This window comes from Eulemur rufifrons, chromosome 19, assembly GCF_041146395.1.
Source record: "Eulemur rufifrons isolate Redbay chromosome 19, OSU_ERuf_1, whole genome shotgun sequence".
Lineage (NCBI taxonomy): Eukaryota > Metazoa > Chordata > Mammalia > Primates > Lemuridae > Eulemur > Eulemur rufifrons.
The window spans coordinates 41,693,065-41,720,875 of NC_091001.1; the positions used below are offsets into that span (position 1 = coordinate 41,693,065).

The 27,811-nt window shown below is 38.8% G+C and overlaps 2 protein-coding genes across 3 annotated transcripts; one reads left to right on the forward strand and one right to left on the reverse strand.

Annotated features, from left to right (window-relative positions):
• The first annotated feature begins 26 nt into the window (after positions 1 to 26).
• On the forward strand, positions 27 to 11,835 carry MITD1 (microtubule interacting and trafficking domain containing 1). Of its 2 annotated transcripts, XM_069494765.1 has the most exons (7): positions 27 to 250; positions 7,373 to 7,474; positions 9,128 to 9,264; positions 9,345 to 9,431; positions 10,147 to 10,262; positions 11,488 to 11,548; positions 11,628 to 11,835. In XM_069494765.1, the coding sequence occupies exons 1-7, from the start codon at positions 76 to 78 to the stop codon at positions 11,721 to 11,723; spliced, it is 774 nt and encodes a 257-aa protein (XP_069350866.1). In that variant the 5' UTR covers positions 27 to 75; the 3' UTR covers positions 11,724 to 11,835. The 2 variants fall into 2 exon arrangements, with proteins under 2 accessions (XP_069350866.1, XP_069350867.1); XM_069494766.1 differs by lacking the exon at positions 9,345 to 9,431.
• Positions 11,836 to 18,413: 6,578 nt separating this feature from the next.
• On the reverse strand, positions 18,414 to 25,380 carry LIPT1 (lipoyltransferase 1). Its single transcript, XM_069494780.1, has 2 exons — positions 25,309 to 25,380; positions 18,414 to 19,596 (listed from the first exon to the last, which is right to left on the reverse strand). The coding sequence occupies exon 2, from the start codon at positions 19,593 to 19,595 to the stop codon at positions 18,474 to 18,476; it is 1,122 nt and encodes a 373-aa protein (XP_069350881.1). The 5' UTR covers position 19,596; positions 25,309 to 25,380; the 3' UTR covers positions 18,414 to 18,473.
• Between the last annotated feature and the right edge of the window lie 2,431 nt (positions 25,381 to 27,811).

The following is a 27,811-nucleotide window of genomic DNA, read 5'->3' on the forward strand; positions in this document are numbered from 1 at the left end:
AAAGAGAGCGCAGGCGCGTGCGCATCACGTGACCGCTTCCCGGAAGCGCAGCAAATCCGCCCACCTTCAGCCTGGATGCGGAGGGGAGTGCCTGGAATCATGGCGCAGTCTGGGCTTGGGCAGGATCCCGAGAGTACTGCTGCAGTCACCGTGCTAAAGCGGGCGGTGGAACTAGATTCGGAGTACCGGTACCCGCAGGCTCTGGTGTGTTACCAAGAGGGGATTGATCTGCTCCTGCAGGTTCTGAAAGGTGAGCAATGAGCCTTGACTGGGAGGAGCTGAGGAAAAGGAGCTGGTTGTCACCGTGTCTGGGATGGAATGAGAGAGTTAAAAACGATTCTTTCACACGGCGAAGAAGCAGTCAGTTGCTGAAGATGGAATAGATCTTTAATAGACTAATGTCATCAAGAAAATGGGTGTGTGTGTGTGTACACTATGTTAGATTTTAAAAGACTTAAGACACATAACCAAATGTAATATGTAATCCTTGATAGGACCTGAGTTTGAATGAACTTTAAAAGACTTTTAGATCAATCTGCAAAGATTGAATATGGATTGGGCGACATTAAAATTATTAATTTTGTTAGGCAATGTGATTTTTTCTGGAAAACTGTCTTTAATTTTTAGAGATGCACACTAAATCATTTTGGAAAGAAATGTCATGATGTCTGTAATTTAATTTTACTTAAGAAAAAAGTTGATATGGCAAAACATACTAACAATTTTTAAAATTTGGGTGCTGGGCAATAAGGGTGTTAGTATACCATTATTCTTACCTTTCTGTTTAAACATTTTCATTAAAAGTTAAAAAAAATCGGCCGGGCGCGGTGGCTCACGCCTGTAATCCTAGCACTCTGGGAGGCCGAGGCGGGCGGATCACTGGAGCTCAGGAGTTCGAGACCAGCCTGAGCAAGAGTGAGACCCCGTCTCTACTAAAAATAGAAAGAAATTATCTGGCCAACTAAAAATATATATAGAAAAAATTAGCCGGGCATGGTGGCGCATGCCTGTAGTCCCAGCTACTCGGGAGGCTGAGGCAGTAGGATCGCTTCAGCCCAGGAGTTTGAGGTTGCTGTGAGCTAGGCTGACGCCACGGCACTCACTCTAGCCCGGGCAACAGAGTGAGACTCTGTCTCAAAAAAAAAAAAAAAAAAAAAAAAGTTAAAAAAAATCACATAGCGGTATAAGAAGAAGAAAAGTTTTTATTAAATGAATGTACCGAAATTCGGTGTGAGAAATATGCAGGATTTTGAATGGGGACAGTGAGACTTTACTATTGTCAGGTCAGGCCTCTTGGCAGACTGTTGTCCTGCTTCTTTGGCCCCTTGCTTGGAAGATTCACAAGCATGGCCGGTGTGATAGAGTGACCACAGACAGGAAGCAATTCCATACAGCTTTTACTGAACAAAAGAAGGGAACTATACAAAGTGAGAGTATGTTCCAGAAAGGAATGGGTCAGTCTCTACTAGTGGAGAAAGACCTTGAGGACTCTCCGATGGTTTCCTTTTATTGCCTCTTCCGGGGGAGGGCTTACTTCAGGTGTGGAATGTTACCAGATGATTGATATACATGATTGACAGGTGCTCTTATAACAGAGTTGTAGCACCACAGGTGTGGATGCCTTAAAACCTCAACTTCTTGCTCTTTTCAGTTGTTAGCTGCATTTTCCTGCAGTCCCTTCCCCAGCTTCACCACCCCTAGGAACTGCCCTCCTGGCCTGTATCTGCCACCTGCAGATTTGGTCCCTGCCTAATACTATAAGGTAGTTATTCAATGTTGAGAAGTAACCAAATTCCTTAGTGCCCAGCACAACCACTGGCTCATAGTAGACACCCAGTAATTATATACTAAATTGATAAGGCCAACCCCTGCTCCCCAACCCCTGGAGCTCCCAGTCTGGCCCAATCTGGGGTGGGGAACCTGCGGCCTCAAGGCTACATGTGGCCCTCCAGATCCTAGAGAGTGGCCCCTTGGCTGAATTCAAACTTGACAGAACAAATCCCTTTTGAAGATAATGATTATGATGAACATGACAGCAACAATAAGTGTAGCTATCCTTTAGGAGTACTGAGTGCCAGGCACTCTGCAGAGCACATTAAAAGCATGATCTCGTTTCATCCTTACAATTGCCTTGTGAAGTAGAAGTTGGTGGTATTCTCATTTTACAGCATAGAAAAGTAGTTAGCGCTCAAGTTTTGCCACTAGGAGGTGGTAGAGCCACAGTTGGAGCCCAAGGCCTTAATGAGTGTCTATACTGCATCCCCAAAAGAGAGTGTACAGTGTTCCTCAGGTGGACCAAGTCCTGGCTACTCTAGGAATCTAAAGCAGGAGAATCATAGAGGTTCAGCTCTAGTGTGTTTCACTGATCCTGTAGAGGTTACAGAGACAGTGGCATGACAGAGACAAGACCCCGAATGCAAATAACTCTAATGTAGGGAGTAAGTACCAGAAGAGAGATATAGACATGTGCAGTGAGGATAAACAGTTAAAGGTCATTTGGGAGCAGAAAGGTAGAAGTGGTGTTTGATAATGGGCTTTGGAGGAAAAAGTAGAATTTTAGAAGTCAGAAATTCAGATAAGACTATTCAAATTCTGTCTGTGCTGTTTTACCACATAAGTGGTTCACCTGATTCAGTGTGTATCTCAAGAGGGAGACTGAGAAGTAAAGGGTAAAGGTACATAGGGGCTTGGATCACATGTGAAAGGCCTTGACTGCCAGGAGATTTTAACTCATTCCATAGACAAGGAAAATCATTTAAGGTTTTTACAAAATTAGAGTACAAAATTTTTACAAAATTTCAGGGCTTGCCTCTCTTAGGAATATGTTCTTCTCTCACAAACATTTGCATGGCATACTCCCTCTGCTCCCTTCAGATCTTTACATAAATATCACCTTCTTTGTGAGGCCTTCTCTGACCTCCAGTGTAAAATTGTAACCCCATCCCAGCACTCCCTACCCTTTTTCCTTGCTTTAATTTTATTTAGTAGCACTTATCACAATCTAATATACATGTTTTTACCAATTTATTTTTATTCTTGTCTTTCCTCCTACTTGAATAGTAGGGGAGAATTATGTCTGATTTATTAACTACTGTATCCCAGTGCTTAGAACAATGTCTGGCATGTATTAATAGTTCTCAATAAATATTACTTGAATAAATGGCTGAATGTGGCAAGGGTGTAAAATAAGTATGCATCTGTAGAGACTGAAGTCAAACAGACCAATTAAGGTGCTCCTGCAGGAATCAAGATGAGAGTTGAGTGCAGCCATTATGGAAAACAGGATGGAGGTTCATCAAAAAATTAAAAATAGAACTATCATATGTTCCAACAATTCCACTAAGGGCATATATCCAAAGGAAATGAAATCAGTGTGCTGAAGAGATACTTGCACTCCTGTATTTATTACAGCACTATGCACAATAGCCAAGATATGGAACCAACCTAGGTATTCAACAGCAGATGAATGGATAAAGAAAATGTGGCATGCATATACAATGGAATACTATTCAGCCATGAAAAAGAATGAAATCCTGTCATTTGTGACAGCATGGATGAACCTGGAGGACATTATGTTAAGTGAAATAAGCCAGACACAGAAAGACAATTACTGTATGATCTCACTCATATGCAAAATCTAAAAATGTTGATCTCATAGAAAGTAGAAGAGTGGTTACTGGAGGCTGGGGAGGGGAGGGTGAGAGGTTGGTCAATGCATACATAGTTACAGTTAGACAGGAGGAATAAGTTCTGGTGTCCTATTGCACAGTAAGGTGGCTGTAGTTAATGCATTGTATATTTCAAGATGGCCAGAAGAGAAAGTTTTGAATGCTCTCACCACAAAGAAACAATAAATATTTGAGGTGATAGACATGCTAATTACTCTGATTTGATCATTACAAAATGTATATATGTATCAAAAAATCACATTTTACCCCATTAATGTGTACAATTATGTGTCAATTAAAATAAAATAAAAATTTTATAAAAAGATGAGAGGTGATACGCACCTGAATGAATCAGGGAGGCGATACCTATATTAGGATAAGGATGTTGAATTATTGGCATTGGCACATGATTAGATGTGGAAGTGAGGTTCTAATGGGAGTCAAAGGTGGCTGTAAGCTTCCAAGACTGGAAAACGATGGTATGATGATTGAAGTGTGCGTCTACAGTGTCAAACACTGCCAGCTGATCAAGGATGATGACTGAGAAAGGACTGCTACATAATTTAAAACAGCAAAATTGAGGAAAGGTGGTTTTTTGGCTTTGTTTTAGCAAGAGGATGGGGAAAATGAAGTATGTTTATAGGCAGTAGCAAAGTGACAGTGGAGTTTAAGAAAAGAGATATTAGATAATGTATGGTTCTCAAGGAAGCCCAGAGTAAAGTATATGGAAAGGAGTGTGGAAAGAATTACGTAGATGATAACGATGTTGACAGCTAACATTTATTGAGTATTTCTTACATTCTAGACTCTTCTATAATTAATTATCTCAACAACTCTCTAAGATACTATTATGGTTTCCATGTTACAAATGAGGATACAGAGAGGTTGAATAACTGTTCATGGTCACACAGCCAAAAGTCAAAAAGCAGGTTTTGAACTAAAACAGTGTGACTCCAGACACTTTGCTCTTAACAATTATTTATAGTATCTCTTTGTAAAGAGACCATAAATACTTAATCCTGAAAAAAAGACAGGACAGTTCAAGGTTTTTGTGTTTAGAGGAGCATATATCAACCTAGTAGAAAAGTATGAGTTTTCATATCATCTTAGGAGAAGCAAATAGGGTTCTTCACAAGAGATTTATGGATATATTAGGACTTTCTTATGCTATGGTCTTATAGGCATGAGAAAGTTGGAGTCTTAATGATAATAACCTTGGCAGTAAAAGGACTGGAAAGGGAAAGATTTGAGTAATTATACTGCTATCAATAAAATGTTGGGAACAAACCTAAACACTCATGGGTAAGACAGTGGTTGAATAAACTATGGTATATCCACACAATGAAGTACTATACTTCTGTTAAAAAGAGTGAGGAAGATCTTTATGAACTGATATGGAGTGATTTCCAGATACATTGTTAAGTGAAAACTACAAAGGACAAAAGGTATCAATATTTGATATGCTATCGTTCATGTAAAAAGAAGACTGAAGAAAATATTCATTTGTTCAGAAGAAATACAGGAAGGATAAAACCAGAAACTAATAAGATTAATTACCTAAAGTAGAGTAGGTGGGAAAGGAGTAGAAAGAAGGGGCAAATAGGAATGGGGTAGCAGACTGAGGAGTGAGTGATACCTCTGAATTATTCAATTGCAATACATTAGGAGAGGGAAGAAAATAGGTAACCTATGTATCTTTGGAATATAGTATTTTGACTGTATTCTGTAAGGTTAAGACAAAATGAATAGTATACAAATATTGTATTTTAGTTGGCAAGTTTGTTTTTCACAGGGGTGCCAGTTAGGAATTCTGAAACTATTTAATATGTATACTGGGATAAATAAGTAAATATATTGTGTATAATAAAAGAAGTTAAAAAGAGGGAAAAGGGGAAGGCTAGAATGAACACTATGGAACCAAAGTTATCAACATAAACTCATGGTTTTTAACATATATTCAGATGGATAGAAAACAGAAATAAATATAAATGTATGTGTGTTAGTAAACTTACATATACTTCCTAGCTGTGTTGACTGAGAGGGTTTAGAAGTAGTGGTGAGACTCTCCCAGTAGCAGTGGGCACACCTGCACCCAGAATTCGGTTTCTCAATACCATTATTCAATAAAAGGAACCAAGGCTCCTTGGAAAAATGGTTGAATCCAGGGCTGGGGCAGAAATATACAAGAGGAATTTAAAACATCTTTCATCAAAAAATAAGGAAGTACTCAAAAATGATGGAGGTACATTGAAAGGACACAGGAATCAACATGAAGGAGGTGTCAAAGCCAAAGCTGATAAAATTTGAGCAGGAAAATTATACTGTTGGATTATAACCCATAGAATAAAATAAATATTCATGAGTCCATACTGACAGAAATAGGTAACTGAATAAATAAATAGATTAAGAAGGGATGATGGAAATAGGAAACCACCATTTTGCAAACATCACAGTCATAATTGTTGCAGGCAAGGACCATTAATGGATGCTAAAATTAGTGGGAGAAAGAGATGAGAAACAGGATATCTCCCCACAAGATACTTATTAATTACAAAGGAGAAAATAGTGATTTTACAGTGGACAAATCTGTGAACTTAACCAAGTGATCAAAGTTAATATCATCAGTAAAAAGACACATCAACTCATGTACCGACTGAGAAAGGCACATCACTTCTGTGATTTTTCTTGCCTTAGTGTATAACCTCAGTCTAATCAGGAAAAAACATCACACAGCCCAAAATGAGAGACAGTCTACAAAATAACTGACCCACACCCTTCCTAAATGTCAAGGTCATAAAAGACAAAGAAAGACTAAGGAACTTTCACAGATCCCAGGGGACATAACTAAATGCAATGTGGAATCCTGGATCAGAAAACAAACTTTCACTAGTGGGAAAATTGGTGAAATTCAAATAAAGTTTTAGATAAGTTCATAGTATTGTATCAATGTTAATTTCCTAGCTCTGATAATTGTACTATGGTTTTGTGATATGTTAACTTTCGGGGAATCTGGGTGAAGGGAACTCTTACCATTTTTGTAGTTTTTCTGTAAATATAAAATGAACTCAAAATAAAATGTTTTTTAAAATGAGATTAAAAATGAAATTATTATGGGAAGTATAAGCAATGTTGGAAGGAAGGAAAGGAAGGAGGGAGGGAGGGAGGGAGGAAGCAGAAGTGATTTGGTGATTGATTTGGGAGGATGAGGCATTGCGGGTAAGACTTTATTGATTATGTATATTCAAAAATGACATTTTTTTGGTAGCTGTAAAAATGACCATTAACTATAATGGGGAGGTCTGGAAGAGAAGCTGATTTTGTGGAAGATAAATAGATACCCTTTGCTATCTTTTAATTACACTAGAATTTCAACTTGTGGGTAATTAGGACAAAATAGTGCTCAGACTCAAGTTTGACATGTACTAAGCCACCTTTCTCACCCCACCAGCTTTGGTTTCCCAGAGGTAAGGCACAGTATCAGAGTTCCTACTCCTACACAAAGCTGCTTCAGATGCATAGTGTAAAAATGAAGGTCCTGTATGTTCAAGCCAAATTCGAGCCCATCATGTGTATATTTTAGGACTGAGGCAAACCATGCTAAAGGATAAAAAATGTATAGACAACTTGGGAAACTGGAAATAATGCCGGAACTAAATAGAAAAACTGTTTTGAAACTTGAGAATATATATTTTTTCAATTTATAGGCACCAAAGATTATACTAAGAAATGTAATCTCAGACAAAAAATTTCCAACTACATGGATAGAGCAGAAAACATAAAGAAATACTTGGATCAAGAAAAAGAAGGTAAAGAGGCTGTTTTAGAAAATGTATCCATAAACTACTGTCATACAGTCTGTTCGCCCACTGTTTCGGGCTCCTGCCCTTTGGAGCTCTGTGTGGTCTAGGCCGTTTGTCTTGGGAGCTTACAGTTTTATTCTGCATTTCTATCCCCCTATACAGGAGTTATTCTTAACCTTTTTTTTCAGTTGGGGGGTGGGGTCAGACACCCCTTTGAGCATCTGATGAAAGCGATCTACATAGTGCAGAATTTTACATGCCATTTTAAAGGAATTCACAGATGTCCATGAAGCTCATGTGTGGACCCCAGTTTAAGAATTACTATAGAGAAATGCTAAATGTAAATCCTGAATTTTATTTGTATTTCCCCTTATGAAATGACCAAAATCATGAAACTAGCTAAAGAAACTTGTGGCACTTCTCTCAGATTTTCTTGTGAATCAAAGTATTTTAAGAGTTAAGTATTCCTAATGATTAGAGGTGAGGTAGGTATTATTCCCTATTTATTATTAGTTCCCTACTCATAAGTGTCTGGTTTATAAAGATCTATATAAAAGGTCATTGCCACGCTTAACTAAAGTGCACATTGCTGCTGCTTTCTATAGCCAAATATACTACTGCCTTCAAAAACCAGTGCTCCCAGCCCCCAGCTGTTCCTTTCTCTCTATCCTTACTACAACCACCTCTTCTAGTATTCTGTACCAATCCATACCCTGGGGTCCCCACTGAGGTCCTCTGTTGAATGGGAATAAAATTGTATTTCCTTCAACCCAAGTTGAAATCTAGAACAAAATTTGACTCCAGAACATTGATGAAATATAGTACCATCAGCATTGTGGTTTGAATACATTGAGTTAAATTAATCCATGTGGCTAGCTTGGCTTAAAAACTGATGCATAGTTGCTAACAATATCTCTTTGGAAATATTTGGAACAGAATCCAAGCTTCTGATTTTTAAATGAAATGTAAAGTGCAACACCTTAAAAATTAGGAAGTATCATTAGGGGTCATATTTTTAAAAAACCTTAAAGGTCTCTGAAATTTATTCAGTAATTATTCTGAATTAACAAAAACAGTGGAGCTATCCCATTGATCCTGTGACATCTCTGTGTTTGGCTTGGGTTATTAAGTACTAAAAATTTCTACTTAAGACTCTACAAGTGCCAAGAAAGATTTCTGAACTCTATTCTACTGCATTTATGCTTTATATACTACTTTAGCTATTAAATTATAAGACACAAAAAGACAAGTCTGAAGAGAAGGACCGGATAGCCACTCAAGTATAGCTCTACCCATGGAGAAAGGAAGTTATCAGACACCTTTATACATACAGCCCTCCCTTGAATAAACTGCCTGGTCTATAGGATCCAGCTCAAAAACTGGTTCCAGGAAATCTCCTGACTTTCCCCCTTGCCTAGCCTCTATGAAGGCAGAAATCACTCACGGAGTGGTTTGCCTTATTTACCTTTGTATGTGTAGCAAAATGTATGGTATATAGTAGCAATGTGTATGGTATATAGTAGGCAGTTAATAAGAATTTACTGAGTGAATAAGTTAAAAAAATTAATTTGCATCTGATTCTGATTAATCAGTATACATGAAAAATAAAATGTGTAACAAGTGGTCACTGGTTTTATTATTGAAGCATGTGTTTTGTAGATGGAAAATATCACAAGCAAATTAAAATAGAAGAGAATGCAACAGGTTTCAGTTATGAGTCACTTTTTCAAGAATACCTTAATGAGACAGTTACAGAAGTTTGGATAGAAGATCCTTATATTAGAAATACTCATCAGGTATGTGAAATGTACTAAAATATAATGAAGTATTATTTTAAGTGTATTAGTTAGTAATAATACATCCTAATGTCTTTCAGCTGTATAACTTTCTTCGATTTTGTGAGATGCTTATTAAGAGACCATGTAAAGTAAAAACTATTCACCTTCTCACCTGTCTGGATAAAGTAGGTATTGAAAGCACCTACTCTTTCTTAACTTCTTTAGCTTTATTCAGTTACAAGATGTAGGTCAATCAAGGAAAACCTGGACACAGTGCTTTAGCTAGATGTATTTCTTTGGGAATTAACTTATTACCTAACAAAAGGCATAGCAAATCTTGAGAAAAATGTTACTGATCTTAGGATATTGACCTTGTATTTGGCCATTTTGCTAAATGCTTTCATAGTTTAGCGCAAATAGTTTGTCAGTTTAATCTTTTGGATGTTCTAGGAAGCGATCACACTGCCTATTTACAATTTTGTCTCTTTACCAATTATTTTATCTGGGGGATAGTAACATGATATGATAGGGGGCATCTGTATCTTGATTTGATGTAAATAAGAATGCTTCTAAATAACTATGATTTCTAGGATTAATTTGAGAAGATGACAGTCCCACCTGGATGACTAAACATCATTACTAAAATACATGTAAGGAGAGAGGGTGGAGTTGTATTATGTTCACATTAGGAAAAAAAACATTAACTTTGATAAAAACAATTGCTCTTTAAACTATTTCATGTTCTTTGGTTGCTTATTTAGGATAACAGACATTGAAACTAGTATAGAACATTTACATTTTACATTTACATTAATCCACCTATGATATATGTTGTATAGCTTAGGGATAATTTAAAATATGAATAACTGAGGCAGAAAGTTATATTTTTGCTATTAACAGGGCAGTAAGAAAGAGTACCAAATTAGCAGCCTGGAAGAAATAAAAGAGTCACTCAGCAATCATGGAGTGCTGTTGGAAATAGAATACTCTTCTTCAATACATGACCGAGAAATTAGGTTAGTGTACAGTATATTTTAATTTTTATGCAATTGAAATATACTTTTAAAATTTCCCTCAATAAGTTTTATATAATTGCATATATATTACATTTAAATATGTGAATTTCAAATAAAACTCAATTTTAGTAACTTCTCACTTTTGAGAAGAAAAAAAACTTAGTTTACTTTGTCCTGTGTGTATGAGTTTAATATTTCTTTTTTTTTTGAGACAGAGTCTTGCTCTGTCGCCTGGGCTAGAGTGCCATGGCATCAGCCTAGCTCACAGCAACCTCAAACTCCTGGGCTCAAGCGATCCTCCTGCCTTAGCCTCCCGAGTAGCTGGGACTACAGGCGAGTGCCACCACACCCGGCTAATTTTTTCTATTGTTAGTAGAGACAGAGTCTCGCTCTTGCTCAGGCTGGTCTTGAACTCCTGAGCTCAAGCAACCCTCACACCTTGTCCTCCTAGAGTGCTAGGATTACAGGTGTGAGCCACCACCCCTGGCCTAATATTTCATAATGGAATAAAATTTACATGTTCTGTGTCATGTAGGAGCAGGGAGTATTTTTCTGTCTATTCAACTGTACATACAGTGTTATAATATTGGGATAATTTCTAATGAAATTAATATTTACTTAATGTGGTTTTATTTCTTATGGGTTATTAAATATTCTAGTAGGCATGATAATATGCTGAGTCTATAAGAAAACAGTATATACGGTTATTTCAGTGATGTCTTCCCTTTGTTTAGCACAGTGGTTTTCATATGTTTATAGCAAGGGCACCCTCAGTTTTAATAAAAACTTAAGCACAACCTAAATATTCAAAATAGGTGAAAATGCAGCTGCTGTAGTTAAAGCAGAGGTCAGGGGCCAGGGCTCTTCCTGCTGCCATTCCCCATCTCTAGGTAGTGGAATTCCTGAAACACCACTGCTCTCCCTGAATATACTTTGCAACCACTTGTTATCAGAACAGGAAAGTTTTATCAACAAGTTGAAATTCAAGAGTAAATTTTAATTGTTAAATTATTAGCTAATCAAATGAACTCATTGTTTCTATGAGTTTGTTTCATTATAGACACAGCCCATGATTAACCCCAGTTTTGATTCAACTCATGCTAGTGGAGGAAGTGGTTTTCTTTGTTGGGGGAAATTTTGCTGACACTTAATACACTACAGCTTTAATAACTGTCTGACTTAAATGAAATGTCTTGAATATAACACTATATACTAATTTCAATAGGTTCAACAATGGATGGATGATTAAGATTGGAAGGGGACTGGATTATTTTAAGAAACCACAGGTAGGATATAATTTTATGAGTAAATGTGTAACACTGTTTTTATATCATTTTGAACAACACTCTTCTCTTCTCTTCTTAGGGTAATTTTTACCTTGGATATTGTGATTTTGATTTAAGACCATGTCATGAAACAACAGTGGACATTTTTCATAACAAGCACACAAAAAAAATATGATGGGTAATAGCCTAATTTATATATTTCTACTTTAAGGGAATATTGGATTTTTAAAATTTTGAACAGATTTTTATAATGTATGTATTTCACAATAAACTTTCATTTCTAATAATTTATGGATCCATTGTTCAGTTGTGGGAACAATCCTAAATATTTCTGTAAATATATTACTAAGTATATTTACAGTTTCTTTTCAAGTAATACAGCTAATTTAAACATTTTTTACCGGCTTTTCTCTTATTTGGCTATTGGAACATAAGTCAACAAATAATGAGCATCTATTATGAAGATGAGTTGAGTCTTAACCTTGCCCTTGGGGGTGTTTTGAGTTTAGGATGGAAAATCGTCATGGATTAGCATGCTCTTAAGAGACAGATGGGCTTGCGGGTCTAATAACCAGGAAAAAAAGTATTCTGTTAAAAAATGGGAAAAAATACAATGTTAATTTTGTTAACAATTAATTGTCTTTGGCAGACATTTGCCAACATTCAGTTGTCTAATATTAACTCCACAAAGACAAATCAAGCCATTTAGTTATCCAGATACATTTTGCAGCTCATTTACTTTGGCTGGCATATTTGTGAAGCCTTGTAGCTTAGAGTCAACTGTTCTGGGTAAGCTCATCTATCCAGATGCCAATTGAGTGGTTGGGGACAAAGAATAGGTTCCATGGAGACAGGCTAGGGGTCAAATGCTAGATGTAGTGGGCAGTCCATAAGCTTAAAGAACAAGCTAAGCCAAAGTCTGTAAGAGGAAAACTTAGGTACCAGTATTCACTATTGGAGAGTGCACATACAAACATCACATCTGGAGACTATTCAAGCAGAATTAAATGGTGTGGGAGCCACAGGAACAGAGTAGGACAGAGTGGTCTGGGCAACCTTGCACATTAGGTTTATGTTTTGCCTTTGTGGGTCAGCAGGTACACAATTGAGTTGGCATAAAAGGCCAGGAAGGGCTTCCAGAACAGTTCTTGATGTTTTTCTTTGATGTTTTCAGGTTCAGGTGCTGATAATGCTGAATTTGAAAAATTTTAGACTCAAACCCATTTTGCTAAGCTTTAGTGTATGGAAATTTAGGGTCTCAGGAGAGCACCTGGACAATTGTTGGACCTGGTCAGAAGTTCTTTTCTGCAAACTGTCTTAGTGTATCTTGCCAAGTACCCATCGCCACATGGAAGTGGCTTTTCATTCAGGTGAGAACATGTGTTAGACCTCTTTATGGTCATGTTAAAATAACAATTTTGATTTCTAGAGCATATGAATCTGTCACTATAGAGAATCAGCAATCCATAGCCCTGTGAAATTGACTTTAATCCAACTCCTAAAAATCCTGGCTAAGACAATAATGATACTTAAGGAAGACAGTCTACAGACATGTTATCCATTATTCTGGATATTTGGAGTTCTATTCCCAGATCAAATTAGAGCACCAGAAGGCTACCAGGTACACGTTTAAGTATATCAAGAATTGTACAAAAACTTACGAACAACTATAAGCTTTATGGAAGGATATAAAAGAAAATTAGAATAATTTGAAAAGATATATTCCTGAGTGGGAAGCTTAATGTCAGTTCTCCCTAAATTAATGTATTAAATGACAAGAGACTAACACTAGGAGACTTGCTTGACCAGCTATGAAGATATGTAGCTACAATTAACTTTCTTAAAAATATATGGGCATAGGAATGGGCAAATAATCAGTGAGACAGAATAAAGAGTCCAGCAACACATTAAAGAGAGAGAAAGTGAATGTGTGTATATGTGTATTTAATATATAATAAAGGTGTCATTTCAAATTAATGAGGAAAGAGTAGATATTCAGTAAATGGTTGGAAAAAAAATAGCATTAGGTCTCTACCTTACTCCACATAAAGAAATAATTCTAAATGACTTAAAGAGCTAATTAAATGAAAAATCCTTTTAAAAAAAAACCCCACTAAATGAACTAAGCATAACATAAAACCTAGGAACTGTCAAGGAAAGGAAAGAACAAAAAATATCATATAAATATTTAAAACTTGAGTAAAGAGAACCATAAGCAAAGTTAAAAAACATGAAAGATAAAATTTACAACATACAGAAAAAGTTAATATTCCTAATATATAAGTAAGATGACCAGATTTTTGGCAGTGATCTTGACCTGACCTCCTTTAGCCTCCCCAAGGACTTGGTCCTTGAGAGCACTCTCTCCTGCTTTACTGCATTGTTCCTGCCAGTACACATCCCCAGCCAGATGCCACTCTATTTTTTGTTCTCCTTCATGAACAAACTTCTTGAAAGAGTTCTTCTCTCTATACAGGTTTTTCTTATTGCCTCACTAGCTAGTCACACTTCAACACACTTTAATCTGGCCACTGCCCCAATCACTCCACTGGAATTGCTTTTGTTAAGGTCGTGACCTCCATACTACCATATTAACCTGATGTTTCAGGAGCATTTGACCCAGTTGGCTGCTCCCCTCTTGAAACTCTCAATTTTCATGAAACATAATTTTCTCCTTCATCCTACCTTTTACATACTGGAGTTCCCCTAAACTAGGTATTAGGTAGTAACCTCATTTTTTTCAGTTCACACACTCTAAGTGATTGCACCAGTAAGTGCTCTTAGTAAAAAGCAACAAAAATTGCTACTACCTAATGTAAGCAAAAAAAGGAATTTATTATAAGGATAGTAGGTAATTGAACTACAGACTGAGACGTGGAGGCTTTGCAGTGAAAAATCACATCTAGAATCACAGCCCAGAACTAATCAGATGATACTCTTGCTGACCCTGATACAAAAGCTGGATGTGGTATCCTGCGCTTTACATCACTGGCATGGGACACTACCACTGTCTGCCTCACTGCCTTTGTTACCCAAGAAATTCAAGCTCCTGGCACTACTGCCAGGGAAGTGTTCTAACCATCCCAGGTTTTCTGCATCATTAGCTTCTGATTCAAAGTCTGGAGCAGGTGCACCTGATTGGCAGAGCTTAGGTTATGTGCCCATGCCCTCACTTCGAGGGAGGCTGGGAAAACGTATAGTGAAATTTCTTTCCATGGAGGGAAATGGACTCTAGCTCCTACCAAGTCTCATGAGGTAGAGAATTCCCCAAGCAAGCATAAGGGTATTCAGATGCTAAATGGTTTAAATTTAAAATTTTAATTATAAAACTCCAAAATTATCCATTCTCATGACTTAAAATACTATTTATATGCTGTCAACGCTAAAATTTACAAATTAAGCCAAGACTTCTTGGAGTTTTAATTCAACTGCCTATTTCACATTTCATATGGCATTTCAGAAGCACACAAACAGTATACCCCCACTGAAATTTTGATATACATGCTCACACTCCCCATGTTTACTCCCAACCATCTAGTTACTCGAATAAGAAACCTAGGAGTCATTTTGACTTCTCTCTCTCGCTCTCTCTCATCCCCATATGCAAACACTTAAAAAGTTCTGCGGACTCTACCTGCAAAACATGCCTTGAATCTGTTCCAGGTGTTGCTTCCTCACATTTCTTCTGGAATTTGAAGCCCTTAACACCCTTCACCTGATGATATCCTTGCTCTTGAGGAACAAATGGTATTACTGCACCAAAGCACATCATATCAGGATTCTTATACTTTTCTCAGAAAATAATTTTCATGTGTTCCAACAAGCATGTTTAAAAATATGCCCATGAGAAATCTCAAAATTGTGTTTGCTTGGTACTTAATATTGCTGCTAAAAAAATAAATGCACCTGCCTCAAATGAACAGCTAAACTGCCAATTATGTTAGTCCCAGGAACAACTTGGAAAGTAAAATCCCCTTCACTCCACCCTGACTCTAAGATAACCAGTTGTAGGCAAACCCCTGTGTGTCCATTCCTCCTGTTCTTCAAAATAAAGAAAAAAAAAAAAGGGTGGGGGTGGAATGGATCCATTCTGATATATGAAAAGAAAATAATTTATAAAAAAGAAGACTGAAATCAATTTGGTGATATTCAAATACTATATTACATTGTTTCAGGTAAAAAGGTCTCTCAGGGTCCTGAAACGCCTGTGTTTCAGGCTGAATTATGCTTCCCTCCCCTGCCAAATTCGTATGTTGAGGTCCTTACCCCTAGTACCTCAGAATGTAAACATATTTGGAGATAAAGTCTTTAAAGAGGTAATTAAGTTAAAATGAGGTCTTTAGGGTAGACCCCAATCCAATATGACTGGTGTCCTTACAAGAACAGGGAATTGGGACACAGATATGCATGCATCCAGAGGGAAGATCATGTGAAGACATGAGAATGTGGCTGTCTACAAGCCAAGGATAGGTCACAGAAGAAATCAGACCTGCTGGCACCTTCATCTTGGACTTCCAGCCTCCAGAACTGTGAGAAATTTCTGGGAGTGTCACGGCATCTTTAGCAAACTTATACATACTGCCTCATTGTTTCCTTTTTTAAAGAACCAAAGTTAAGCGCTGCCCTATAAATAGGAGTCATCTCTAATTTTCAACAAGTGGGTAAATACACTGCCCACTTCTTTCCATGGCAACTGCCAGCAACATCTCTTGCCTGGACTCTTACAGTAGCCTCCCAACTAGCTCTCTGCTTCCTATTTTGCCTTATACCAATCCATTCTCCCCAGAGCAGCCAGAATAATCTTTATAAAATGTCTTCTCATTGCACTTAAAATAAAACCAAGTTCTACTTTACCTTATCAGTCTCTACATGACCTGGTCTCTGCTTATGGCTCCAAATTCATCTTGCTCCATTCTCCCCTTTGTTCCCACACTTGAATCTGCCTGTATCTCCTTCAATGCCTTAAATAAACCTAGCTCTTTCCTGCCTTAGGGCCTTCCTATATGCTGTTCTGTGTGGCAAATTATCCCTTACCAAAATGGCTACAATAAAATCTCCCATTCCAGAAGCTCTTGTTATAATGACTTTGACATTCCTCCCATGGAAAAGTGGGAGGAATGTCACCTCCTATTCAATTTTAATGTGCTTGTGACAACAGAAGTGATACTATGTTAATTCTAGGGCTAGGTCATAAAAGGAAACGTAGCTTCTGCCCTGCTTTCTTGGGTCACTAGCTCTGGGAACCCAGCCACCATGGTGTGAGGAAATCCAGGCAGCCCAAGCAGAAAGGAACTGAAGCCCTTAGCTCACAGCCCCAGCTGAGCTCCCAGCCAGTGGCTAGCACCAATGCGCTAGCCATGTCAGTGAGCCATGTTGGAAGCAGATGTTTCTGGCCCCAGTTAAACTGTTCTAGCTAATGCTGTTGAATCAAATGGGTCATAAGATCAATCTTTAAAAAAGGAGATAAAGTGGAATATAAAGTATCAGAGAAGTAAACAGTGAAGGATAAGCATTGTACTGTGAAACTTTGTTAGGTACATATCAATGTGTGTGTGTGCGCTGGGGCACAATGTAAAATATATTTTTTACTCCAATTTCACTCTAGTTTTTAAAAGTTTGAAAGCCACTATACCAAACTGTCAATTCCTGAGGTCAGAGACCATGTCTCTTTCACTGACCATGAACATCCAACTACTAGCACAGTGCCTGGCACATAGGAGGCACTTAATATATAGTAAGTACTGTAGAAATAAAGAGTGTGTGAATGAGTGAACTGCAGAGACAGGAAAGGGCTAACAGCGATGTTACTCTTTGAAGAAGTTTGGCAATGGAGAGAAAAGGAATCTTGAGCAGGAGAGTTTTGCGAAAGGGGAGATGTGAATACGTTCATTCACTATACTTAAGGATCCAGTAAAAGTGGAGAGAGAAAAAAACGCAAGATAAGGAAGACATATAAGGGATGGTTTAAGGCCCAAACGCAGGCAGGAGAGGACAAAATCCAGGTTAAAACTAGAGGGATTAGCTTGAAGGAAAGGGAGATATTTCCTTCTCTTACACTAAATGAAAAGAGAAATGTTGAAGTAGAGAACTAGAAGGGCTCATTTCTGAAGTCAACTCTCAAAAATTCTAAATCAAGGTTTCTGACAAGAGTAGTGGAATTCTGAGCTTGAGAAGAGTGAAAACATTTTGGAATAAGCCCTTTCAAGAATAAGTCAATCAGAGATGAAATGAATCTGACACCAACAGAAAGAAGATACACAAATTGAAAAGTATAAATATGAAATTGGGCTAATCTGCATGAGATTTCTGCCCCCCCACCAGCGTTGCCTGCTGGAAAAAGTAAGAAATCAACTGTTTAGATTAAAATTAAAAGTGGCTATGGCAGAAGGCCAAAGGGGAGAAGCAAATGAGAATATTGGTAAGATAAAGAACAGTATATTTACAGTATAATTCAGGCTGGGGTAGAAGGAAAATAAAGCAAGGAGAGATTAAGGAGGGGTTGAGGGCTTAGAAAATTGCATTGGGCTTGATTTAGTGGGATGGAATGGAAAGCTAAGAAAATATAACTAAAAAGGGAGACTTTTAGAGTTTAAGATATGAAAGGTGGCAAGAAATCTGGGTTATATTCCCTAGAGGTAAGAAAAACAAAGAACACTCTGAGGTCACAGTGTCTAATATGATATACATCCCCAAGACAGTAAAAAGGAGCAGAAATGTAAGTATGTGCCAGGTATTAAAATCAATGAGGAAAGAAATAGAGGTCAGTAGAAAATACGGACAAGGATAGGTGACAAACAATTTCAGATGGGGAGAAGTTACTGAAAGAGACTAGGCTTTTTTTTTTTTTTAAGAGACATACAATGTACATGTATGAGGAATTTTATTTTCTAATTGAAACTGTCAGTATTAAGAAATTTACTTGGAATCACATTATTCCCTTAATTTTTTCACAGAGAATATTCCATTTACTGTGTAGTTCATGGTCTTGTGGACATGTTCTAAGTAATATATTTGTTAGCATGGTAGCTTCAGTTGGGCAAAATTTACTGCCAATGAGACTTGAATTTAATTTGTCACATATTTCCAGCGGCAACCAATGATCAGGTGCTTCAATATTACAGATTTCAATTTTTCCATTCTTTATGTCTATGAATACTTTAATTTCCAAGGGTGACTGTTCATATAACACATGGAAGGAAGTAGTTACATTGAACTTTGGAGTTTTGCCATATATCCACTCCCAAGTTTGTAGTTCTTTGGCTTTGCTATTTATTCCAGGAAACAGTGTCTCATCTGTTGGATTTATTAGGTTAATGTGATTATCAATGTGATGGTAAGCAGCATACTCTGCAGCAATAGCATTCATCAGTACTTCGCAGGTCAGAGTGGGATCTTTTTCCAAAATATTTTTTACTAAGGAAGGTATGCTGGCAGTGGCATTGCTCTTGATCCCTTGGTAAGGGCTCCTTAGCAAAGAAGATAAGAAGGTCCCATCAGTACTACATAATAAAGTGCAATGGTGATAAGCAGTAGTCCTGCCAATCTTAGAGGCTGTTCCTGAGATTTTAAACTGTCCATCAAGTAAAAGATCAAATCTTTTGGTAGCTTGCACATCCAGCTGTGGTTGGACAGCATTCAGAGCTCTCACAACTAATTTCAGATTTTGCATTCTATCATACTTGTTTTTGGTTGTAAAGAAAGTCAAGTTGATATTACCCATATCATGGTAGACCGTTCCTCCTCCACTTTTCCTCCGAGCCAGTTTTATACCTTCTTCTCTCATTAGATTCAGGTTACATTCCTGCCAAGGATTTTGATGCCTACCAATTACAACAGAGGGAGAATTTCTCCAAAAGAAAAGAATTGGTTTGCCTTCTAGATTCACATGGTCATGGATCCAGTCTTCTACAGCCAGATTTTGATAAACATCATTGGAAATCGACTGTAGAATAAGCCCACTTTTTACTGTGTTTTTAAAGCCAGCTGCTGGGACCTTGCAGTTAGAAAGTAACTGGAAGCAATTCTTCATTGAAAATGGAATCGGCATGCTTAAAAATGGAAGACAAACAAATTAATTCATTGAAAAGGGAAAAATGAAACTCCATTTTCTAGCAATCAATTATTATTTAATCTAAATATCTAATTCTGTAAGTATCTAGTTGAGTTGCTTTTCTTGCCTTTTAGCTTTACCATTAATCTTTAGCAACTCTATAACAGAATATTCAAAGGCAGTAAAGGAAGACAGATTTCAAATAATTTCAGTTGAAATGGAACAAGGGCACATATTTTCCAAACAAGTCTGCTGCAAATATATTATGTAATATATATCAAAGCCAAACAAATTATTCTGAATTCACAAGTAATGCATGTTTCTTGAGAAAAATGAGAAAATACAGATAAGCAAAAAGAAGAAAATAAAAACATCCATAATCCCACCACCTAGAGATAATCACAATTAACATTTTGGTGTATACCCATTTTATTTCTGTGCATGTATACATATACACACACTCACTCTCTCTCCCCCCAAAGTGTAATCATCCTGTTATTTCAAGCAACATTAAATCTATTTTTACATCAGCTTTAATGATTATATAGTATTCCATTGTTAAATACACCAGTTTACTCAGTCTCTTAGTCTGTAATTTTAGGTTTCTAGTTTTTCTGTTATTAACAATATATTCAAGAACATCTCTGTGGAAGCTTTAATTACGTCTTTACAATACTTCTAAAATAATTCCTATTTGACTTTGGGATATGTGATTTACTGGCAGCATAACTTTTATTTAGATCAATATCAAATTAGGATGAAGCCCTGATGTCAGGAGAGGCAAATGGAGTATGTAGGGTTACATAGAAAGACTATGAACAAATTCATTATATTTGGACCCTTTACACATTATTCATGTTAGCATTGCTAGTGAAATACTAAGTGGCAAAAAGTTGAAAATACTAGCTATGAAAATGAACTATTTTGACTACTTATGGTCTTAAATAAACCATTCTATTCTATTTCTTAAGATGTTTGTAATTTTTCTTTAGGTTGAAGAACTGGGAATGGGTTATTAAAGTCTATAAGCCAAATTCTTTAGTTAAGTAATGTCTAAAAATGCAATTCTGAGGTTAAAGAGTCTTCATATTTTTATCACTCTTGTTATATGCTACAGAAAAGTTGAACCAATTTACATTCCCTCTGTCTAGAAATGTCTGGAGAGTTTTTGTTTTTGTTTTAGACAGACAAGGTCTCACTCCGCCCAGGCCGGATCACAGCACACTGTAGCCTCAAACTACTGGGCTCAAGTCATCCTCCTGCCTCTCAGCCTCCAGAGAAGCTGGGACTACAGGCATGCGCCACCACACCCAGCTGGTCTGGAGAGGTTTAACAGAAGACTGGATAGTTGAACTGAGTCTCCAAATCTGACAGTTTACCAGGTAGATGGGAGTAGCGTATTCCAAGCATATGCAAAGGCAAAGAGTCATGTAATGGTAAAGCATGTTTTGGGGACTCCCTCCTAAAGGGAAGAGTTACTAGTCTAGCTCCACTGTGAAGTTTATGGCTACATTGCCCCAGGAAGCCTCTGCACCCAGATTGCATTACTTTGGTTAATCTCTGTCTTTGGTTCCGTTTGACTAACTTTGATACAGTTCCACATTTATTCAACAAATAATTATGGAGTGCCTACTAGTCACAAGGTAGCAAGGGGATAGAGGAGGGGAGGAGACAAATTCATGTAATCCTAAAATATTTGGCCTTTTTAAAAAGCAGTTGGGATCCACTGAAGTGTTTTAAGCAGGAAGGTGTCAGCTATTATACAAAACTGCCTCTACAGTGTTGGGCATAGATTAAACAAAGGTTAGACTAGGAACAGGGAGCATAGTTAATAGACTAATGCGGTTGTCTAAGCTAGAGATAATGAAGTAGGGTAGCAGAGAGAGAGAGAAGGGAATGGATATGAAAGGTGGACTAGTCCTTGCCTTCAAGGAACTTTTAGTATCTCCACAATCTAGTGGGAGATACTAAAAAGCAAGTAAGGTAATAATTAAAATATAGTGTCATAAGTGCTGTGATAGGTGTAAATACATTAGAGGGCCACCTAACCCTCTAATTAGTGGACGTGACATTGAAGTTGAGACATAAAAGGGGTAAGGAAAAGTTTCCAACAATGTGCAACAGCATGGTGGAAAAGGAGACAAGACCCATGCAAAGAATTTAATTCCACTGGTTGGTACTTACAAGTGCAAGAATGGGGAGTTGGAGATGAGAAGGCAGGAGCAATAGAAGTCCAATTATGAAGAGGCTTAAAATCCATATTAAATGCTTGAACTTTACCCTGAGATCCATGAGGGAGGTGCTGAACAATTTTAAGAAAGTGGAAGATTGGATTTATACTTTACAGACATCACCTAAACATAGAGGATGCACAGTACTTGGTTACTGGTTGAATGAGGGTCAGAGAGAGAAGTCAAGGATCACATCCTTCATGATATTATAAGCCTAAACCAGACTGCCAGAATTCAAATACCAACTCTATCCTTTGCAGGTTGAATGACCTAAGGCAAATTAGTTAACTTTCCTATGCCTCAGATCCCTTATCTGTAATATGTGGATAATGACAGGTCTGATTTCATATTATCGGTATTAAATGAGCTAATACATGTAAAGTGCTTGGCACATAGAAAGTACACAATATGTGTTAGCCATTTTATTAATAGTGTGCCTTGATTTCTGGCCTGGCAAAGAGATGGAAAGAGGTGAAATTTCCTAGGACAGGTTTCATAGGAAGAGGAGGTATGGGGTGAAGATAATTGGTTCATTCTGACTGTGTTGAAGTGTCAAATGATTATTGAGCAGTCAATGGGACAGAGCTCAATAGATGGTAACAGGCCATGGTAGGGGACTAGATTGTCCAGAGTTAGTTCAGTGAGAAGACATAAGAGCCTCTGACACAACTCTGATAAAACCCAGAGCAGCAACATTTAAGGGATATGGAGAGAAAGGAGGGAGAGCTCCTAAAGAAAGCTGAGAATAGAAGAAAATAAATTTTTAAAATATGGCATTACGGCTTCAAGGAGACAAGATGCTTAACAGTGCCAAATGCTCAAGATTGTGCAAATGAGGGTTGAATGGATCTGTTAAACAACATCAAGAAGGTTATTAGTGATCTTGGCAAAAACCAGATGCGTTGAGTAAATCAGAGGCCTAAATGAATATATTTTAGTTGTGAAGTGGAAAAGCTAGGGCAGTAGTTAGAAGGGAATGTGGAGTTAGGAGAGGATTTAAGATGCAAGAGACCTAGCATGTTCAGAGGCTGGTAGGAGAGTCAGCAGAGGAAGAGAGGGCAACATTGGTGAAGGGAGGTCCCTCAGAAAGTGGTGGTGTTCAGATCCAGAGTTCATGTAGGAAGGCAGCCTTTGACAGCAAAAGGGATCTTCTTCATTGTGATCCAAGGGAGAACCAGTAACAAATAGGTGTTGTGGACAGTAAAGTCGATGTGGTGTCTGTGGATGTGGAGGATCTCAAAGACCTTGTGAAATATCTTTCCCTAAGGTTAAGGCTCTCACTCTTGTCTCCATATGCAATGTGACAGGATAGCAAAGAAGAGCTTAAATTTTAGCCCTGGCTCTGCCACTTACTAAATAACCTTAGGCAAGTAGTTTAACCTCTAACTGCTTCTATTGCCTCAGACCTCACAGAATGGCTGAGAGCATTAAGTGAGTTAATATGCATAAAGCATTCGTGTCTGGCAAATATGTGCTACAATAATAATTGTTATAAGTTACCTCCCTTTCCCTCCCACTTGTTATATGACAAGTGCATACTGTTCTTGTTATATAACATGTATTCCCTCAAGTGTACATGGTTTCCTAACCAAGACACACCAAAGTGGCATTTACCTTGATAAATTAACTATAGCCCAAGATACTGACTTTGGCCAAAAATCCAATCATCTTAGAGTTGCAGAATTGATCCAATTCATGTATTGATCCAATGCATGTATTTTAACAGTGCTCAAAATGTCTATTCATCCAGGCATTGTATATACAGTGTGAATGAAACACAACAAGGCATTAATTCAACAAGTTTTTCACCTACAACATGACAGATATTGTTCTTGATGTTTGGGATTCAAAATGAGACAAATAAATAATGGCAATAAGGGTTATAAGAAAAAGTAGAGCTGAGAAAGAGAGGATTGGAAATGTATAGGTGAGAGGAATTAGGCTGCAATTTTATTTTTATTTATTTTTTCATTGAGACAGAGTCTCACTCCATTGCCCTGGGAAGAGTGCAGTGATGTCATTGTAGCTCACTGTAAGCTCCAACTCCTGGGCTCTAAGCGGTCCTTCTGTGTCAGCCTCCCGGGTAACTGGGACTACAGGTATGCACTGCAATGCCTGGCTGGTTTTTTAATTTTATTTTATTCTCTTTTTCTTTTTGGTAGAAATGGGGTCTCACTCTTGCTCAGGCTGTTCTCAAACTCCCGAGCTCAAGCAGTCCTCCCACCTGGGCCTGCCAGAGTGCTAGGATTACAGGCATGAGCCACCACACCTGGCCTAGGTTGCAATTTTAAACAAGATTGTTACACTAGGCATCATTAAAAATGTGACATGTAAGCAAAGATTGAGAAGTTAGGTAGAACACCTGCTATGCGCCAGAAACTGTTCTAGGCACTTGAACACATAAACCAATACACAGGCCTCAGTGAGAATGTAGCATTTCAACTGAGCCCTGAAGGATGAAAAAGAATAACACAAATAGTGAGAAAAAGTGAAACCAAAGGGATGCCAAAAAACCTGAATGCCAGTTTACTTATTTACAAAGAGAACTATAGGCCATCAAACAAATATTCAGATAAGCTGGTCCAACTACTCACTGTAGGACTACTGACAAATCAACTTAGCAGAAGTTTGCTTGGTGAATACATAATCAGAACAAAAGGACTGAGCTATATTATTTCAATGTCTGATAGGATGGGCCTTGAGGAAAAGAGCTCCTCAACTCCGGAGAGCCCAGGAGAGATCCTACCCTTAGGCAGGGATACCCTCTCTCACCTAGGAGAGGCTTCTATTCAGCTGGGACAGGTGTGCCTCTCTTTTTTTATCCTACGCTCCAGTAGCAGTGCAGACCCCAGCTGAATGATACACATTCTTTCTTTAGTTGTCAGCATAGTGTCAAGCCTTTGAAGGCCTGCTAAAATTTTGTTTCTTCAAAATCACTTTGCATATCTCCACTCTCACCCTTTAATTATTAATTTTACACTTTTTCCTCAGAAGACATTCTTATTTCCATGTTCTTGGGGACACTTTATTGCCAAACATGCTTCTCCATCACGCAGCAGAGAGAAAAGAGAACAATTCCATCTATCTTACTAGGCGGGCCCAGCTTCTTCATAAAACCTTAGCAAAACGCTATTTTGACCCCTACCCCCGACAATACATAACTTACCCAGAACCTAATTATGGTCGCGTGCATGTTTTACTTCGTCTTTTTGCCTCTCTGTGGGCGTGCACGCAGCTGGCATCCAACCTAATTTACAAGGTTTATTTACCCTCCCTCCTGTGTTCGGGATCAACCGTTCCTAACAGTGAAATGAGGTCGTTCTAAGTGCTGAGGGCAAACTGCAGGGCCTTCAGCACCGGCCGCGGTGGGCCTCAGGTCCCAGCCCGCCGCCCGAGGGAACCAGCGCGCGCACCGGAGCCCACGGTCGCCGGCCACGGCCCGCAGCATCCCGGTTAAACCCGCTTCTGGCTTCACTCACCTGCTGCTTCCAGTCGTGCCCAATGCCTCTTGCGGACTCGTGCGAGAGAAGTATGCGTCGGCACCCGACACGCGGCAGGCAAAGCCCGCAACCAGGCCCCACCCCAGGCCCCGCCCCCTGAGGCCCGGCCGCCGGAAACGCCGCGAGGAGGCGGGGCCACGTCGGGAGCCCGCCCGGCCTCCGTCTCGCCCGCGGGGTTGCTGCGCGCCCCCGGGCCGCAGGGCTCCTAAGGGTCCTTCGGGGCAGGTCTAGCCAACGCAGAAGCAGCTTCGAGGCAGGGACGCAGGCCATGTACCGAAAGTCATAAAGCCCCGGTTCAGATGGGAGTTCCCCGCGTGACCCCTCTGAGATAATGGCCACCCCGGGGCGAAGGTAGGAGAGGCGAGTGTGCCAGGTTGGGGAGGCATTTCGTGGAGCGAGTTTAGGGGGAGTCCTCAGAAACCCAGAGCAGCCAGGTCACACGTCGGGCAGCAGTACCAGCAAATACTCTACTGAGCATGTAGGCATTCCGTTGGGTCTTTATTTACCTCCTCCTCATAGTCCAAATGGCAGGTGATTCCACTTGAAAGGTGAGAAGATTCACATCAGTTTTGAAAGACGAATTGGGTTTAAAGGAATAAACATTGATATTCGCAATACAGAGATGGTAATAAGTAAGACGGAGTGGATCTGAAAACATTAAAGCTAGTGATCATTACCACGTGGGATATCCCTCATTGCAGTTGTTAAGAAAGACCTGCGGCTCAGCCAGGTGGGAAATTCCTCCAGCAAACAAGGTAGCACGGTAATAGTTTCAGCTATTACTGCATAACAAACTGCCTCAAACATTAGTGGCTTAAAACCACGACTTATTATCTCTAACAATGTGTGCTAAAGTTGGGTGATTCCTTTGCTTGTTTCACCTGGGCTTATTCATGTGGCTTCTTTCAGCAAGCATTGGCTGAACTGGGCAGTCCAAGATGGCCTTCTTCACTCTTTGGCAGTTGGTGTCGCTGGCTGCTGGGGCACCTTAGTTAAGGCCTAACCTCCAAGCAGCGCTTCAACCTCACTCTATTGGCCCAAACAACAAAGCCAGCCGAGAGTTCAGGGATGGGATAACCGACCTCACCTCTTGATGAGAGGAGCCCAAAGAATTTGTGATCATCTTTTTCAGTCTTTCACAGAAATCCGTCTCATTCAGTTAGAATAGAAACCACCAAGACTTGCCTCTTGGAGTAAGAAGCTTCCAGCGTTCACAGTTTGGTGATGCCGATAGGGTAAATGACTAGGGCTTCATAGAAAGCTACAATAAAGACACAACGATTCCTCATTTATTTATTATTATATCTTTGAGGTCACTGAGCTAATCTTTCTTTCTTGTATTATGCAGGTGGGAATGGATTCTGTTCAGAGTTAATTGTTGGAGGAATTTTCCTAGTTATTCGTAATAGCTACATGATATTGTTGCTCTCTGCTTATATTGCTTTTTTTCTAAATTCCATTTCTCTGAAATCTGAGGTGGTACAAATCAGATTTTTTTCCCCTAATTTCCTGCTGAAGTGGTTATAGAGAATCCCATTCCGTCCTCCCTGCTCCAAGACTTCTGTCCCTTGATTATTTTTACTTTTACTTGTTTAGCTTCTCCACTGAACCTTTCCAATGATACTCAAATATGCTGTACTCTCTCCCATCTTAACAGTCCTTTAGGGACCTCACTTATCTTTCCACTTTTCATCCTGTCAACTACCCTTCAGAGCCAAGCTTCCTGAAAGAGTCATTACACATCCAGTATCACTTCTCATTCATTTTTAACATACTCCAAAATGGCTTTTTTCCCCATTATTCCAGCAAAAGTGCTTTTGCTAAGGTCACTGTGACATTCATGCTCCTAGAGTCAATGGACTTTTCAGTTCTCATCTGACTATTCAGTTGACTACCCGCACCTGGAAGAACTCCTGTGAGCAACTTTGACATTACCCTGTCTTGGTTTTCATCCAGCCTCACTGTCAACTCCTCAGTCCCCTTTGCCAGCTGCCCTGCTCTGATCAGCCCCTAAATGTTAGGAGTTCCTCAGGTCTTTATCTCACACTATATGTTCTCCTTAAGCAATTCCCGTGGCTTTAAATAGCATTTCTGTATACAACTTAAAAATTTATATTTTAAGTTCCACACACACCACTGTCTTAGAAACCTGTTCTGTCCAAAAATCTTGCTACTGAGCTCACTGTTTCCCCCAAGGAACCTCCATGCATCTAGCTTTTTTTTGCTTGAAACCCTTTTTTCATCCTCACTTTCCACTTCCAAACCACCGCTACACCCTGCCAAACTTCACCCTGCCAACTCTATCCCCTTCTCTCCACCTTGATAACCATTGCTGTCATTCACTTGGACAACCATGTCACTGCAAAAGTTATAAATGTCATGTCCCCAGAGAAGCCTTCTTAGTTCCCACAATTAAAATCATGTTTATGTGTTATGCCTCCTGTTGTGTCTCTCTGAACTCTTTACTTTTTCTTTATGGCAC